The 14,830-nt window shown below is 44.6% G+C and overlaps 1 protein-coding gene across 1 annotated transcript in view; it reads left to right on the top strand.

Moving 5' to 3' along the window:
* The window catches only part of LOC119389632 (roquin-1), a 264,759-nt gene that overhangs the window by 167,175 nt on the left and 82,754 nt on the right, over positions 1 to 14,830 (top strand). The window contains exon 13 of the mRNA XM_049412057.1: positions 694 to 805. Coding sequence (XP_049268014.1) covers positions 694 to 805 — 112 coding nt within the window. The remainder of the gene's footprint in view (positions 1 to 693; positions 806 to 14,830) is intronic.

The raw sequence follows: 14,830 nt of genomic DNA, 5'->3' as shown, positions 1-14,830 counted from the left end.
GCAAAGCGAGCGGATGTCTAGTCAGTTTTGCCGCTCGTGCTAGCCACCTCACGCACACTTGCATGCACACACACGAGCGCGCTGTCGCAGGGGTTGTGTGCGCCGTGTGTATGACGCCGCTTTGCGCTCTGTTGTCAGCAGGCAACTGCAGAAAATTTATGCAAATGCTGCTCCTGCTGAAGTACAGAATTTGGGGTAAATTGAACAAGTGGTTGTTTCAAGGGTGTCTCCCACTGTCACTTTGTTATGCAGAGGTTACAAATACATACTTCTATGGAGTAATTGTGGGGAATATAAAAACTTTGTAATATCGAGGAATTCGTTATATGGAGGTTCATTATAGGCAGGTGTAACTGTACAAAAAACGAAAAAAACAAAGCTCTAGCGGTCCAGCTGTATAATCAGAGCCGTATAATGGGGTTTGTTTATTTATAAGGCACTAAACATTTATTACTCGGCCTAAAAACGAAAGTCTTTTCTGGGTGGCAAGAACATTTTTTTAATGCGAAAGTCTCACTAGCCTTCACCTGGCAGTATGTGAAATGGAGTAGACAGTGTTGTAAGCGGTCTACGCTGTCACATCAAAGCACCTGTGGTGTTTGTTGGGTCTCTCTGTAATTGAGAAGTGAAACTGTTTTCAAAGTTAGAGCCATCATTTACTCCATCACATGACTCTGGCTATGGTGGATGCAGTTGCCCATCTGAGGAGGACCCCCTGGTGCCCTTTGACCCTCCCCTGGTCTCTAAATATGGCCCCATCTCCCGCTGTGCACGAACCCTCGTCAGAGGGCCTGCCCCCATCCAGGTGAGGCCACATTGCCCAACTTGCTTTCACTTGGCTACATGCGCTGTGGCATTTAAGAATCTCTTATCATGAAAGGACATTGCCACCTGCATGTTCATTCGGGCAAGCTCCTGAACCAGGCAGCAATGTCGCGGAAAAATTTGTTTCTTTATATTGTTTCAAGATTGCTGCTGCTTGGTCAGTCATTATTAATGAAATGCATATTTCATTATTGATAAAAAGAAGCGCGCGTGGCAATATGTATCATGCAAAAGATGTGCGCTTGAGTTTCCCAAAGGATTCACAAATATTGGAATTAAGCTACTGATGGGTCATTGAAATCGACGATGTCGTCTCAAATTTCAGAGATCGCCGCAGAGGGTGAAAAAATCAACCGCGGCGAGTTCCATCGAGATGCGTGTATAGTGGAACTACTGACTCCTCTTTTTAGCAGTCAGATCTAAGTTAGTTCGCACTTTTCCGTGTAAGGGCGCGCGGCCAAAAATTTTATTTCAGAATGTATCAGAAGATTGTTAGAAGCTTAGTTACCGTGTCATTTTCATGAAGCTAGTAGGGACCAGCTTTTATGTTACTTCCAGAGTTGATACAAGAGCTTTATTGTTTGAGCACAAGTATTGAGATTACACTCACGCTCGAAAAGCAGCAGCCCATTGGCATCGCTTCCGCTTCGGCTGTTTATTCCATTCAAATTGTGCCGCGGTCGTTTTCTTTGATTGGCGTTACGCAGCTCCGTTTTAAATCAGTTTTGATATAGCAATGCGAGTTTGTGTGCCAAACTTTACATGCCGCTGCCACACAGCGAACGTGTCTAAAGCCTGTGAATCATGTCAGCTGCGGCGCTTCACCGGCTGCACCAACACTTATAGAGTCTTTATAAGCGTTGGGCTGTACAGCTTTGAGCGTGAAAATTCAATGCCGGCAAAGAGCTCGGAGACTACCTATGAAAATGGAATAACCATGCATCATGTGGGCGTGCGCACCGGTGAGTGGAAATGCACTGCTTTGTATTTGAACATAGCTTTCTTTCTTTTCTTTTTTGCATGCACTACGATTTTTTGACATTTCATAAGGTTTTGTGACTCATCCAGCTGATCAGATGCGCAGCTTGCGAATTCCATGACATTTTATAAGATTATTTACTTTGTTCTCACTTTTGCAGAAAATATCTGTACTGCTAAACTTTGTAACACAGATCACAGCGTAAGTTTTACCTATTTCTACACAAATGAGTCTGCTGCAATAAATGCTCATAAATTCAATGCATGGTAGAGCCTACTGAACTTACTGTATGTATACGCATTTGCACATTTTCGTAAGTTTACAATCATACATATTACATTTGCACATACCATATTAGTTTATAGAGTTGGGCAATTAACTAACAGTATCCTCTAATTGAGGCAGTGTTATCTGCACACTATTTTTCTCATGCAGTGTTCTCATATACATTCTTCTCAGACTTGAATCACAAATCCACTCGTGCTTCTACCATAGTATTCATGACTGCTTTTTCCTCTTCCAACCACAGACTTCAAGAAACTGCTCATATCAGCACACGCTTGGATGCTTTATCTCTGAACCTACCTCAAGTCACCAGAGGATGGGTCATCACTGAAAGTAAACTCGCGGTTCAACATCCTCACAAGGTATGGTTGGGGACACTTTATTTATTGAACCAATTTTCCTTTCATCATTTTTCTTGCTTTTTCTCATGACTCGATTTTCTTTCTTCGCAGAAAACTGGACAAAAGAGAGATCATTGGTTTCCAAGCTACCCACACCAAGTCGTAAGAGGCTCAAGAGTGGCCACAGTGACTACCCTATATATGCGCCGCCAAAGTTTACCAGGCGGACAAATGCAAGCCTTATACTGAAAAGCAGTGATAGTGTGCGGTATGTTGAAGCAGTACAAAATTGGGTGCACAAATTATTGTTTCTTGCATCATGAATGACTCAGTTTAGAGGAAATGTGCTGGCTTCAAATTTCTTGGTATGGGGTACACATACTGCACTTTAATCTACGTGTCAAACTTTGCAGAGAGTATCACATGTAACTTGGTAGCTAGTGGGCCAGTAGTAGTGCATATTTAGCAGCACTTCTTTTTCACACCGAGTATAGATTGCTGTAATTGTGAAGACGTGCAAAGCAATGGCAGGGAAAGCTGCAGTAGTGCTGAAAGAAAAAGTTAGGTGTACCGCTTGCTTGTAGGGAGTTATATTCGTGCCTTCATTAAACGAGACATCTCATGTAGTGGTCACCTGGAGAATAGTTTCCTGGTCACTACTCTGGAATAAATAACGTTTGACGATGGGAGTAGGAGAATGAAAGCATGTGAATAAGGACATTTTGGCCATTGTGCTATGAAACAGGCTGTTGAATTTGTAAAGCATTTGAAAAATTAGTTGTTAGCTTTATTCAGTGAACTTTGCCAATACATTAATGGGATGATATGTAAACAGACACATACAGAAAAGAGCGTACAGCACCATTGCATTTGTGCAAGCAGTTTGTTTTGTATGTGAAGTTGAAACACAGACAAGTAGCAAATATTATTTGTTCTAGATAACAGACCTGACACGTGACACGGACTTTTTAAAAGTATGTTTATTTTTAACAGAACAATAAATGAGTGCACTCAATAGATATAATCGGGAGTTCATCAAAGTCGGCCAGTGTTTGTGCATGTTAAAAGATTTGAATGTGTAATAACTACTATTTCCTTGATATTGCTGTAAGCTATGTATCCAAAAAAGGCTAGTTTTGTGTTAAGAGTGAGGCAGACAGTTAGGGGGTAGTGAAGAATGAAAATGTAAATTCAGCTTCTGCAATCGTCCATCGTTTAAGCATTGTCTTTCATGACTATGCACCATTGGCACCAGAAAAAATGGACTCATTTATTTATTTTTCAATGCAAAGCATAACAATTAAACAAGAAGTTAATTACTATACAGATTTGAGAGAAATGACTACTCACTGCCTATTTTTCCAACGTTGCTACTATGACTTCCAGCACTTCCTAGCTGTCTAGTAACCACTGTTCCAAATGTCTCTATTGTGCGCACACACATCATGTGCAGTGTATTGTCGGCGCTGTCCACTGGTACATCATTATTTTTTTTTACTAATGAGTGCTTCCAGACACACGCACAGGCATCCTTTATCACATGTGTCAGCTGATCAACAGTTGGCGAGCAAGGGTAGCTCAATTCTCGAAACTTCTCTTCCGTGACAACATTCACGGGAATGTTCACTTACTGAAATGTTGGATTCAGGCTAAGGCTTTCCTTATTCGCCAACTGTTACTCAATTGTAGTGTTGTCACTGCAACCTCTTTTGAAAAATAAACCAAGTTTCTTTTTCAGCGTGATACCGTACATGCTGTTTTCCCAGAATGCACGAGCTTAGCTGAACTGAAAGTGGAGCTAAATGGTCGGAATTCATCGTCAAAATATCGGTGCGCAGGCATGAACACAAGGATATTGAGCACAACAACGAGAACACATTATTATGTACAGGAATATCGAGCGTAACAGCGTGGTTTCACTTTTTTATTCAACGCCGTGTGCCTCTCGCCAATGTGTTGTCAAAATAGTACGTTGGGGCTCAGGCTCATCTTACTGGCACTGCATCTTTTGCGAGCAGTTTTGATGCTGTTTGTTTATTACCGCTGAAATCGTGAAACGCGCATGTGTAGTGAGAAAGACGACGGGCAGCACTGTATGCAAGTAGTGCGCAAGGGTCACCCATTGTAAATAGTACCGTTGTCTGACGCTTCGTCCTGCGTACTATAAGAGGTATGCTGAACGAGCCAAGAGACATAGTTGCTCAATTTCAGTTGGTAATTTTATTAAGCAGATGGCTATTTCTCTTTCTTGTATGTATTATTCAACTCTGTAACTGATAGTGCTACATTCACGATTGCCAATAAACAATGTAAGCTTACTTGCTAGGCGTGTTTTTTGCCAGTTGAGGCCTCTCGGTCACCTGGCGACATAATGGAAATATTTGTAGTAACGTTAGGCTGCCACGTGCGCGAATACAACCCCGGGACAGCAGTGAATAAACGCCCAGAATGAGCGGGACTAGAGTGACCTAGAATAGGGGGAGTGTGAATACATGGGAGGAGCGAGGGCCTTCTGCGGTGAACTGCCGTGCCGCGGCGCTGCCGTGCCGGACCCGTGGACTTTCTCCGCGGCGGAAGATGCACCAGAGCGGTGAGCAGCTGTTACGCGCCTGATATTTTGGCCGCTATTAGCCAAAATTGCGGGAATTTGGGAAATATTTAATACTGGCCTGACTCATAGGTCGTCAAAACAATTGAAGCTCACTCAGACTCACTCAAGAAATATATTTTGCTCTGAGGGCTCACTCGGACTCAAACTCACCAAAATTTTCCTTAGCCGGACTCAGACTTACTTAAACTTTTTCTCGTCCGGGCTCACTCGGGCTCAAACTCACCAACATATTACTCAGCCGAACTTACTCAGACTCAGTTCTTCACCCGAGTCTGAGTGAGCCTGAGGGAATTGACTCGTGAGTCCGTTGGCGTAAAATTAGCTTTTTCGTTAATGGTGTCAATCCTCTTTAAAGCCAATATCTCACATAAATCATGCTCTAAGATATGCCGTTTGATCTTGTACTTTCAAATATGAGTTCTCATCATATATCATCATTATCATATATTGATCCAGTAAGGACATTTTTTATGAAATACGCGACTCACGAGCTATTTTTATCAAGAACTTCCCATTAAAGAGTTTGCGGGGGGAGGTGATGGCACCCCTTCCCCTAAATACGCCTCTGATCAATAAATATTGAGGTGGCCCATCAACGCTAGTGTGCTGAGATATGTGTGAATGGAGTTGAATATAAACGTAAGCCGTTATAAGGCAGATGGTAATGCTGAAGATGAGTTGATAGGACCGTAAGTCGGCAACAAAAGGTGGAGCTTACTCGTACTCACTCAAAAAATATATTTTGCGTTTAGGGCTCACTCGGACTCAGAATCACCAATATTTTCCTGAAGTGGACTCACTCGGACTCAGACTCACTAAAATTTTCCTCAACCGGACTCACTCGGACTCAGACTCGCGAAAATATATTACTCACCCGGGCTCACTCAGACTCGGCGCCCGATCTGAGTCTGAGTAAGTCTGAGTGAGTCGACTCATGAGTGAGTTTGCCGACCTATGGCCTCACTGCAACATAATACAGCTCAGACCACTTATAACGTAACCACTTACAGTGCAGTACCGGCTATAATGCGGTTTTTTCTGACTCCCATTTACCCTCCCATAGAACTCCATGTACATGCATACTGCTCATTGTGCAGAGTCTCGAGATGAAAGACCGGTTATAATGCGGCTGCCGGAACTTTCTCAGAGATGCAAGGGAGCGAGCGTGCTTCTCAGCGGAGATTGCCCGGCGGGGGAGAGATCGGCTACGGCGTTGCGAAGGAGGAGGGGACGCGGAACGAACGAACAAGGAGCGGGGGGAGAAAAGAAGAAAGCAATGGCGATGGGCAAGCTTCTCGCGACAGCATGCTAAGTTGCAACGCGCACGCTAGGCCTAACAAGCGCTAGCTGCCATGTCGGCGGCCGTGGACTACAGAAGTTCCCACGAAACACAAGAAAAGCTAGAAAACTTCTACTAAACATCTGGAAAGGAAACTCCAAAAGTATATTAGAAGTTTAGTTGAAATGTTATTTAGACGTAAGCAGCTTGAAAACTTCCTGTAGCTGTGCTAACGCCACGTTATTAGAAGTCTAGAAAACTGCTTGCAAGAATTCTAAAAAGCTTCTTGCTAGATCATTTTAAGAGCTTTTTTAGACATTTATTTTTCATGCAAACCAGCTTGTTGAGGAGCTTGCCCTAGTCAATTCGTTGCATCATGCAGCCTTTTGCAATTACGTTTTAGCTGTTCACTGTCAAGCGTAATAGGTAAAGGGATGCCTGCGTAATATGGCGTCACATTAATTTCTGGAGCTACTCTAGCGAGCAGGATTGATAATTAAAAAAAAGCAGATGTTCAGGGGAAGATGGAAGCTTCACGAGATGACAAATTCTTCGACACGGGGTGTCGCTGGAGCCATTTTGACAAGCGGACTTGTCAATTCACAGCTTTGAAGAAGACAAGTTTGCTTGTCGCAGCGCTGACTCCAGTGACACCCCGTGTCCAAGAATTTGTCATCTCTTCAGCTTCCATCTTCCCCTGAACTTCTGCCTTTTTTGACTTATCAATTTTGCTCGCTAGAGTAGCTCGAGAAATTAATGTGACGCCATATTACGCGGGCATCCCTTTACCTATTGCGCTTGACAGTGAACAGCTAAAACGTGATTGCAAAACACTGGCATGATACAACGAATTGACTAGCGTGTTGCTGGAGCCAACATTTTGACAAACTAACTTGTCTTCAAGTTCCAGCATTGAAGAAAAGTCTGCTTGTTGAAACGGCTCCGGCGACACCCTGTGTTCAAGAATTTTTTATCTCAGCAAAATTGGTGTTCTTCTGGCCAAAAAATTAGTTAGCCCTATTTATTCAGACATGACATTGCCTTAATTCATTGTTCGCAACACATCTAAGCATTTTGATGTTGGGCCATTTTCATTACTTGTGTTTTATGGAATGCATTCTACCACGCTTCCAAAAAATGCGAAATTCCAACAAATGTTGTTATCATGCACAACCTTTATTGTAGCAATTCCAAACAATATGTTGGCCACTTGACATAGGCTGGAGCAATGGAATTGATGACTTTGTTCAAGAACCTGCACGCAAAAGGCACAGTAAAGTACGTGTCTCAATCAATCAGACATGTATCAGCACAACAAAAATCGGAAGGCTGTCTTGGCAAACACACGAGCACAGCAGCAATACTTTGCTAAATCATCGAACATTTGTAAACGCCAATAGGAGCAGTTCAATGGCTTATTTTGTGTCAATGAAGTAAATTTAGATATGTTAAAGAATCTTGGGTAGGCAAAATTTAGAGTTCCTCTACAATGGTGTGTGTCGATAATATCGTGGTTTTGGGAATACCTGGAATTCTAATTTCAGCCTGCACACAAAAGGCACGATGAGCCAAGAAAATGTTTCAGTCAAGCATGCACCTACACCAGCATAACAAAGAAACAAATAAAACGAAACAAGAGGCTAGTTTGGTTAAACGACAACAAACACCGTAGCACAGGGCGACACTGGTTTAGGGAAAAATTCGCCCTAGTTGGTAGCACCATGCAAAGAATTTTTTCGCGTAACCAACATAAGAACAAAAATGGAGACACAACATGTGCACTAACTTTCAGTAGAATGGTTTATTGCACACGAGGCAAACAGTTGCACAATGCCGGTGCACTCACACTGCACCAAGAAGCAATGCACCGAGATTTGTCTTTTTCCGTTTCATTTTTAGATATACATAACACTCATAAACTCACAGACTACTGCACATTCCAGAAAGTCTATTCTTTATCTGACAAGGACAGGGACAGAGTACTAACACAAGTGGTACGAATATTTGCGATTTTGGCAGCTTATAGTATTGTCAATCTCGTTAGTTAAGCTCTGTTGGTTGATAAAACCTTTGAGTTCTGCTAGAAAGGTTCACACCCACACGCTCTACAGGACAATGGAAGCCACCTATCATTGGCTTTATTTACAAGATTACAATGCTCTCTTAACCTATCATTCATGCAGCTGCTTGTTTACACGACATACTGCAGGAAAGAGGTATCTGATAAGCGACAGTTTCTCCACATTCCACAAACCACATTCTACGTCGTTTCTGGCAAGCAGTTGTCTTCTTCGGTGCTTGGCTGCTAACTCTGCAAATCGATTTCAGCTTTCATGGAGCGGAAAAACTATTTGTACATTAGCAAGTGACAACTTTATTATGTAGTGCAAAATTTCGTGCAAGTGTGGCACAACATAGCTATTCCTTTTTGAGCAACATATCTGTTGGAATGGCAGACTAGAGCAATGGAGCGGTATTTCCTAATCGGGACCTCTGCGGCTAACACCTTTGTTTGAGTGACGTGTTGTGTGTGAATCTTTCCAATGTGCCATGTGTTTCTTTGAGTTGTTGCGCTATTCAAGTACAGAATAAAAAGGTTGGCATCACGTGCTAATGTGCAAGTAGTTTTTTTTTCAGCTCGATGCAAGCTGAAATCGATTTGCAGAATCAGCACTCAAGCACCAAAGACGACGACTGCCTGCAAGAAACAACATAGTACACAGTTTCTGGAATGCAGAGAAGCTGTCATTTATCAGATACCTCTTTCATGCGGTAAGCAGTATGCCGGGAAATGGGCCACTGCAGGAATGACAGGTTAAGAGAGCATTTTTAAAAGAGGCGAGCGAATGTTGAGTGAGTTAGTGTCTCCACATAGTAAATACCATCGTAAGTAACGCAACTAGACAGGACAACAGTGTTCATCTCTTCCTTTCTGTTGTCCTGCCTAGTTGCGGTACATACAATGGCATTTATAAGACAGCATTGTAATCTTGTAAACACGATGGATGTCTGGCGTTACAGTGTAGAGCATGTGAGTGGGAACCTTTCTTTCAGAACACAAATGTTTTATCAGCTAATAGAGTTGAACTAACGAAGTTGATAATAGAAGCTGCAAAAATTGCAATAGACCGGGGGTATCAATTTTGTTAGCACTCCTCGACTGTCCTTCTCGAATGAAGCACTGACTTTCTTGAACATGGAGTAGTTCGCGAGGTGATCAGTATGCCGTATATTTTGCTAAAATAAAGCGGAAGAAGACACATCTCTCTGCATGGCACCTTGGTTAAGCTTGAGGGCACCACCCCATTGTCTACAAGTGCCTCGTGTGCAATAAACCATTTTTTTTAAAGTTAGTGCATAGATTGTCCCTCTTTTTTCGGCTTTGTGTTGCTTATGTGCTAAAAATTTTTACCAAGTGTGTTGAGGTCACTTATGAGTACAGAAAACAAATACTTTTGAAATTTCAACCACAAATACACACAAGCACAACAGCAAAACCTAGTTAACAGTAGTAAACTTGTAACAGCCGAAGGAAAGTGCAGCTGAACAGTTGATATTACAATGCGCTTAAATTTAGGTATGTTTCAGAATCCCGGGTAAGCAAAATCAACGAGTTCCTCCACAACGGTGTGCATCACAATCGTGTCGTGGTTTCGGCAGTACTCAGAACTTTATTTTCATCCTGCACGCAAATGGCACAACGAAGTCAGCCAAGCATGTGCGTGCAACAGCTTACCCCATGTCTTTCAAAAATTATGACAAATCGGAACATTTTCGAAGCATATGTTTTGACGCCTTCTGCACATCCTTCTAAGGCCTCACAGCAAAGTTACTTGAACACGGGCATGAGCTGGCTCTCTCATGTATAATTCGTTCAGGTGACCTGTCGGCGGGTTCAGGTGACGCGCTTTCACATTCATCACCCTCAACACAGATTGTAGCCAGGCAGGCATTATCTACGCTTTCAGTAGTTGAGTTTTGTGCTGAAAGTTGCATCGAGGCGGTCTGGCGAAAAAGCGGCTCAACTGCAGCATGAAGTCGGCGATGTTTTTGCCGACGCGATAGGGAGCCGATAGTTTTCTTTTTTCTTTCCATGGCAGACCCTTTCGCGCGGAAAGCTAAAAATGACACTTACGTCTGTTGGGTGTCTGGAAGACAATGAGGGTCCTGGAGTTTTGACACGAAAAAATAGCAGGACGAACAAGAAGCACATTCCGAAAAGGCGGAGAAATGATATTCAACTTGAAACGCTTGAAACTATACTGCGCAGTTATCGTCGGCGGCTTCGGTGGAGAGGGAGCGAGATAAGAGCGAGAGCGCCAGAGCGGCGTCACGGGCGGCCAATGAGAGGGCACGACACGATGACGTAGAATGACGAAGTGTGTGGCGACCAATGGCGACCATGGGTGGCGACATGTCTAGACCATGGCCCCCGAGATGGCGGACGCGCCCGCCATCTCGGAGGCCATGTCTTGCCTCTCGACGGCGGGAGGATGAGGCGAGGTTGTGGAGAGGAAAAGACGCTTTTCTTACGCCCTCGCTGGGAGCGCGCCTCAGCAAGCATGGTCTGCGCGCGAACGAACTGGAGATGACGCTCGAAGGGTCCGGGGGCACTCTCGGTCCCCATACTGCCCATACATTGTATCACATTTTATTTCATCACTTAAGCGATGGTCATCGATGTTCGGCGAATGATTTTGTATCCTTCACGTGCATGGTGGGCTAAAAGATGGAAAAAATTGGTTTACCGATCTTCACATGTTAAAATGGGGAGAAATATAAACGCGCTACCCTTTCTTTTTATTGCGCATGCGGTTCAGGCGACCAATATTTGCGATTACGAACGTACACGAGCGACCGAAGTTAATATGTCCGCATTTTAATGGCAAAAGCTCTAGAAAAAATGTTCACTAAACGTTTTAAAAAGACTTCTTGTAAAAAACGTTTTTTCAACGTCTTCTAAAAAACTTCTTGTGAAAAACGTTTATTCAACATTGCATAATATAACTAGATGTCTGCATACCTTTTTAGTCGTTTCAAAAGTTTTTTAGAGGTTTTGTGTTTCGTGGGTTGCGGTTTGGTGCCGAGTCAAACATTTTGCAGTTGTTTCATTTAGAAGGGGGTGACTTACATCTTCAACGAAAACGTGGGCGTGCGTGTAAAACACTGGAGTGGTGGTTTGTGGTCGCCACACTGCACGCGCAGTGTGTTACCGCGGCGACTTCCCGTGACGGCGCATTTTTTCGCGTTCGTCATGTTGGCACCGCAGGTCTGCGGACGCTAACCGTTCAACATTTTCAAATGTAAGCAGATGCAAACTTACGTCCCAGTTGCATGCCTCGATAGTCGGAATCACGCGCCTGCCTGTTAATCATCCGCGACTCCGGCGACTTACGTTATAAGTGGTCTATGCTGTACTGCAGGGACTCATCGCACAGAGAATGGGTTTGTGCGTTGTGAAACGGGGATTTTGTATACAGTCGATCCCGGATATATTGAACTTGAAGGGGATCGCGAAATAGTTCGATATATCGATAATTTGAAATACGAAATATGCTTATTTAAGGCTTTAATTAAAGCACTGCAGGCGTCGACACAGTTTTCTGAAATCGTAAAAAGGGCGAACATGACGATTCGCTCACATATGCTAAAGAACAAGGCGAGAACTTCTTTTGCAAGTTAGTGCACTTTATTTCGCATGAATAAAGTCCGTCAACTTGTCTTGCTTCTTGCGCGCCGTGAATTCATCAAGTCATCGTCAATATTATATAAGCTTTCCAAATGAGTAAATTCAGCACCTTCCGCCACAACAGCGGTGATCGACGGTGAACGCTGATGCGAGCTCTGTAGCGCCGTAAATGGTTTAGCGGTGGCAGCGGCGGCTGGCATCTTCAAACCGCACGGGTCCATTTCCGCAGCACCGGCAACGTCAGCTATGATCTCGGCATCGATACAGTCAGAAACAACTACGTCGTTATCTGCACCGATGAAGTCACTCGCTGTGCTCCCGTCCGATACGGCGCCCGGAAACGCTAAGTCGCAAAATTCACTGACGCACCGTACACCGTAGTCGGCGGTCATTACGTGCCCGAAGTCATCACCTGACACGAAGGCCCGTAAGGAAACAGTGCACGACGGTGCTTTACTTGACGTCGTTTCAAGCGATCCCCCGTCACATGCACCCAATCCATCACGCTACACGGAGACGCGCCCGGGCGGTCACCTTACAAAAGCGGCGGGATTATCCTAATACGTACTTTACAGACGCGAGTCCCTACAATCGAAGCGCAAATATGGTCCCTGCTTTCGCTGCAGTTGTGACTAACCGAGGGCGAACAACCGCTGCAGTGTCCATTCGCACGAGATCAATTGCAACGGCCGAAGCCGCGGCCGTAGCTTTGGCCATACGCGCAGCGGAGGCCAGGGGCGAATCGGCATTTGTTCTGACGGACTCACAAGACACCTGCTGTCTTTTCCTTGGCGGGGTCTTACCGGACTACTTATTACGCATACTGGGGACGGCTCTCACAATGGATCATGGTGTGACTTGGTGCCTGGCGCACTCAGGAGTTGAGGGGAACGAACGGGTGGACCGTTTGGCTCGAGGCATGACAGGCCGAGCCGCGGACCACATCACCCGGGAGGACGCTTCGACACCTGGCGCGCCAAGAGAAATCCTTGAATTTCAAAGACTAGGTAGGCGAACGAAAGCTCCACCTCATCCTAACCTAAACAGGAGACAAGAACGGGACTGGCGTCGCCTGCAAACAAACACGTACCCACATTTACACAGGTTACACAGAATGTACCCTCACAGATACAGCAACAAATGTCCGTGGTGCGATGCAACACCGACATTGGAACACATAACATATCTGTGTACACAACGTCCGGAGGCTGCCATCTCTCTTCTGTGTAACAACGATTCTCTGAATTGGTCGTGGGAGGCGTGGCTCGCGGAACTTGAAATGGGAAGCCAACTGGCGACCCTTGACCAGGCCCGGCGAGCCGCTGTAGCCAGTGGGGCCCTGGAAGAGGGGCACCACCCACCCTAAGCACTCTAAGCCATGACATAAATAAATGTTTCTTCTCTCTCTCTCTTCAAGCACCGGTCATCATTTTGATCGCTACGAGCGGGACAATGTTTAGTTCGACTCTCGAATGATGATTTATCAAGAACAAGCGTGAAGTACACGCTGCACGAAGGAACATTTCTCCACCGTGGACATGTTGGTGATACCGATGGTACTTGTGGCTTTGCAGAAGGCAGCAGTGGCGAGAAATGCGAAAAAAAGCGTAGCCTCTGAGATCAGCGTTTTAAAACCGAAAACACTAAAAATACGTCACGAGGTTGCGGATCTCGAAGGCCATGCTTTGCGGGCCCGCATGCCATCGTGCGCGAAGAGACAAGGAAGGGAATGCAAACATTACAACAAGACTGCGAAGTCACTTCGAATTCTCATTTTGATGCCCTCGGCAATCATCCTCTTTGAAAAACACTAGCCCATGCGTTAAAACCTGCGTACCGCGCGTCAAATATACCGGTGAACTGACAAGCACTGTGCAACGAACTAGAGCAACGCAATTTCGTCACCTGTGCGCGACGAGGGATTGGAACTTATAAGAACGTGGCGGAAAAATGATCAATAGTTGTTAGGAAAAATGCACTTTCTGGGCTTCGGCGCGGTGCAGCGTTCGATATAGCGGATGTTTCGCTGTGCGGAAGTTCGATATACGTGCACACCAACCCCATACTTTTGCATGGGAAATTCAAGGGGATTTCTCAGCTGTTCGATATAGCCAATAATTCGATATATCCGAGTTCGATATAACCGAGATCGACTCTATATCCTTTCAGCTGGTTTGTCACCGCAATGGTCTACACTTACGTGGCTGTTTGAGGAACGCATTCTGCGCACACTTCATCGTGAGAGAAGGCGCTTAATTTACTTTCGTGTGGAATGACGCACCTAAAGTTGCTGCAGGTGAGAATAAACTGGAGATAATCAGGAGAATGTAGCAGATATGCACATAGTATATGACTAGCTCATGATAACGCGTTTGCAAAAGTAAAAAATTTCTCGTGTAACTCGCATCTCGTTCACTTGATATACACGAAAATGACTAGCTCATGATAACGCGTTTGCACCCTTCATATCCTTTCTTTTATATCGTGCGTTCGATTTGTTTTACAAGGCTGCCTCCCGCGCTCTGCTGTCTCTAGCCTTTTCATGCAATGCTGAATGTGTCCGTCGGCGTGGCTGCGGTACCAATAGTAAAAAATTACTCGTGTAACTCGCATCTCGTTCACTTGATATACACGAAAATTGGCATGTAGGGTCACGAATGTATGCCTAACATGACTTATAGGTCATGGAATCACTAACTTGACATGCTTGCTATTTGCGTAATGGCTAACAATAATAATATGGCGTGTGGCGCGCAAACCCGCTTTCTTCAGCCAGAAATAATTCTGACGATGTGTGGTCTGATGATTTGTCTCCGTCAGG

This window comes from Rhipicephalus sanguineus, chromosome 1 (genome assembly GCF_013339695.2).
Source record: "Rhipicephalus sanguineus isolate Rsan-2018 chromosome 1, BIME_Rsan_1.4, whole genome shotgun sequence".
NCBI lineage: Eukaryota > Metazoa > Arthropoda > Arachnida > Ixodida > Ixodidae > Rhipicephalus > Rhipicephalus sanguineus.
Note: the sequence above shows the minus strand (reverse complement) of the source record. Positions and strands in the feature narration are given on the sequence as shown.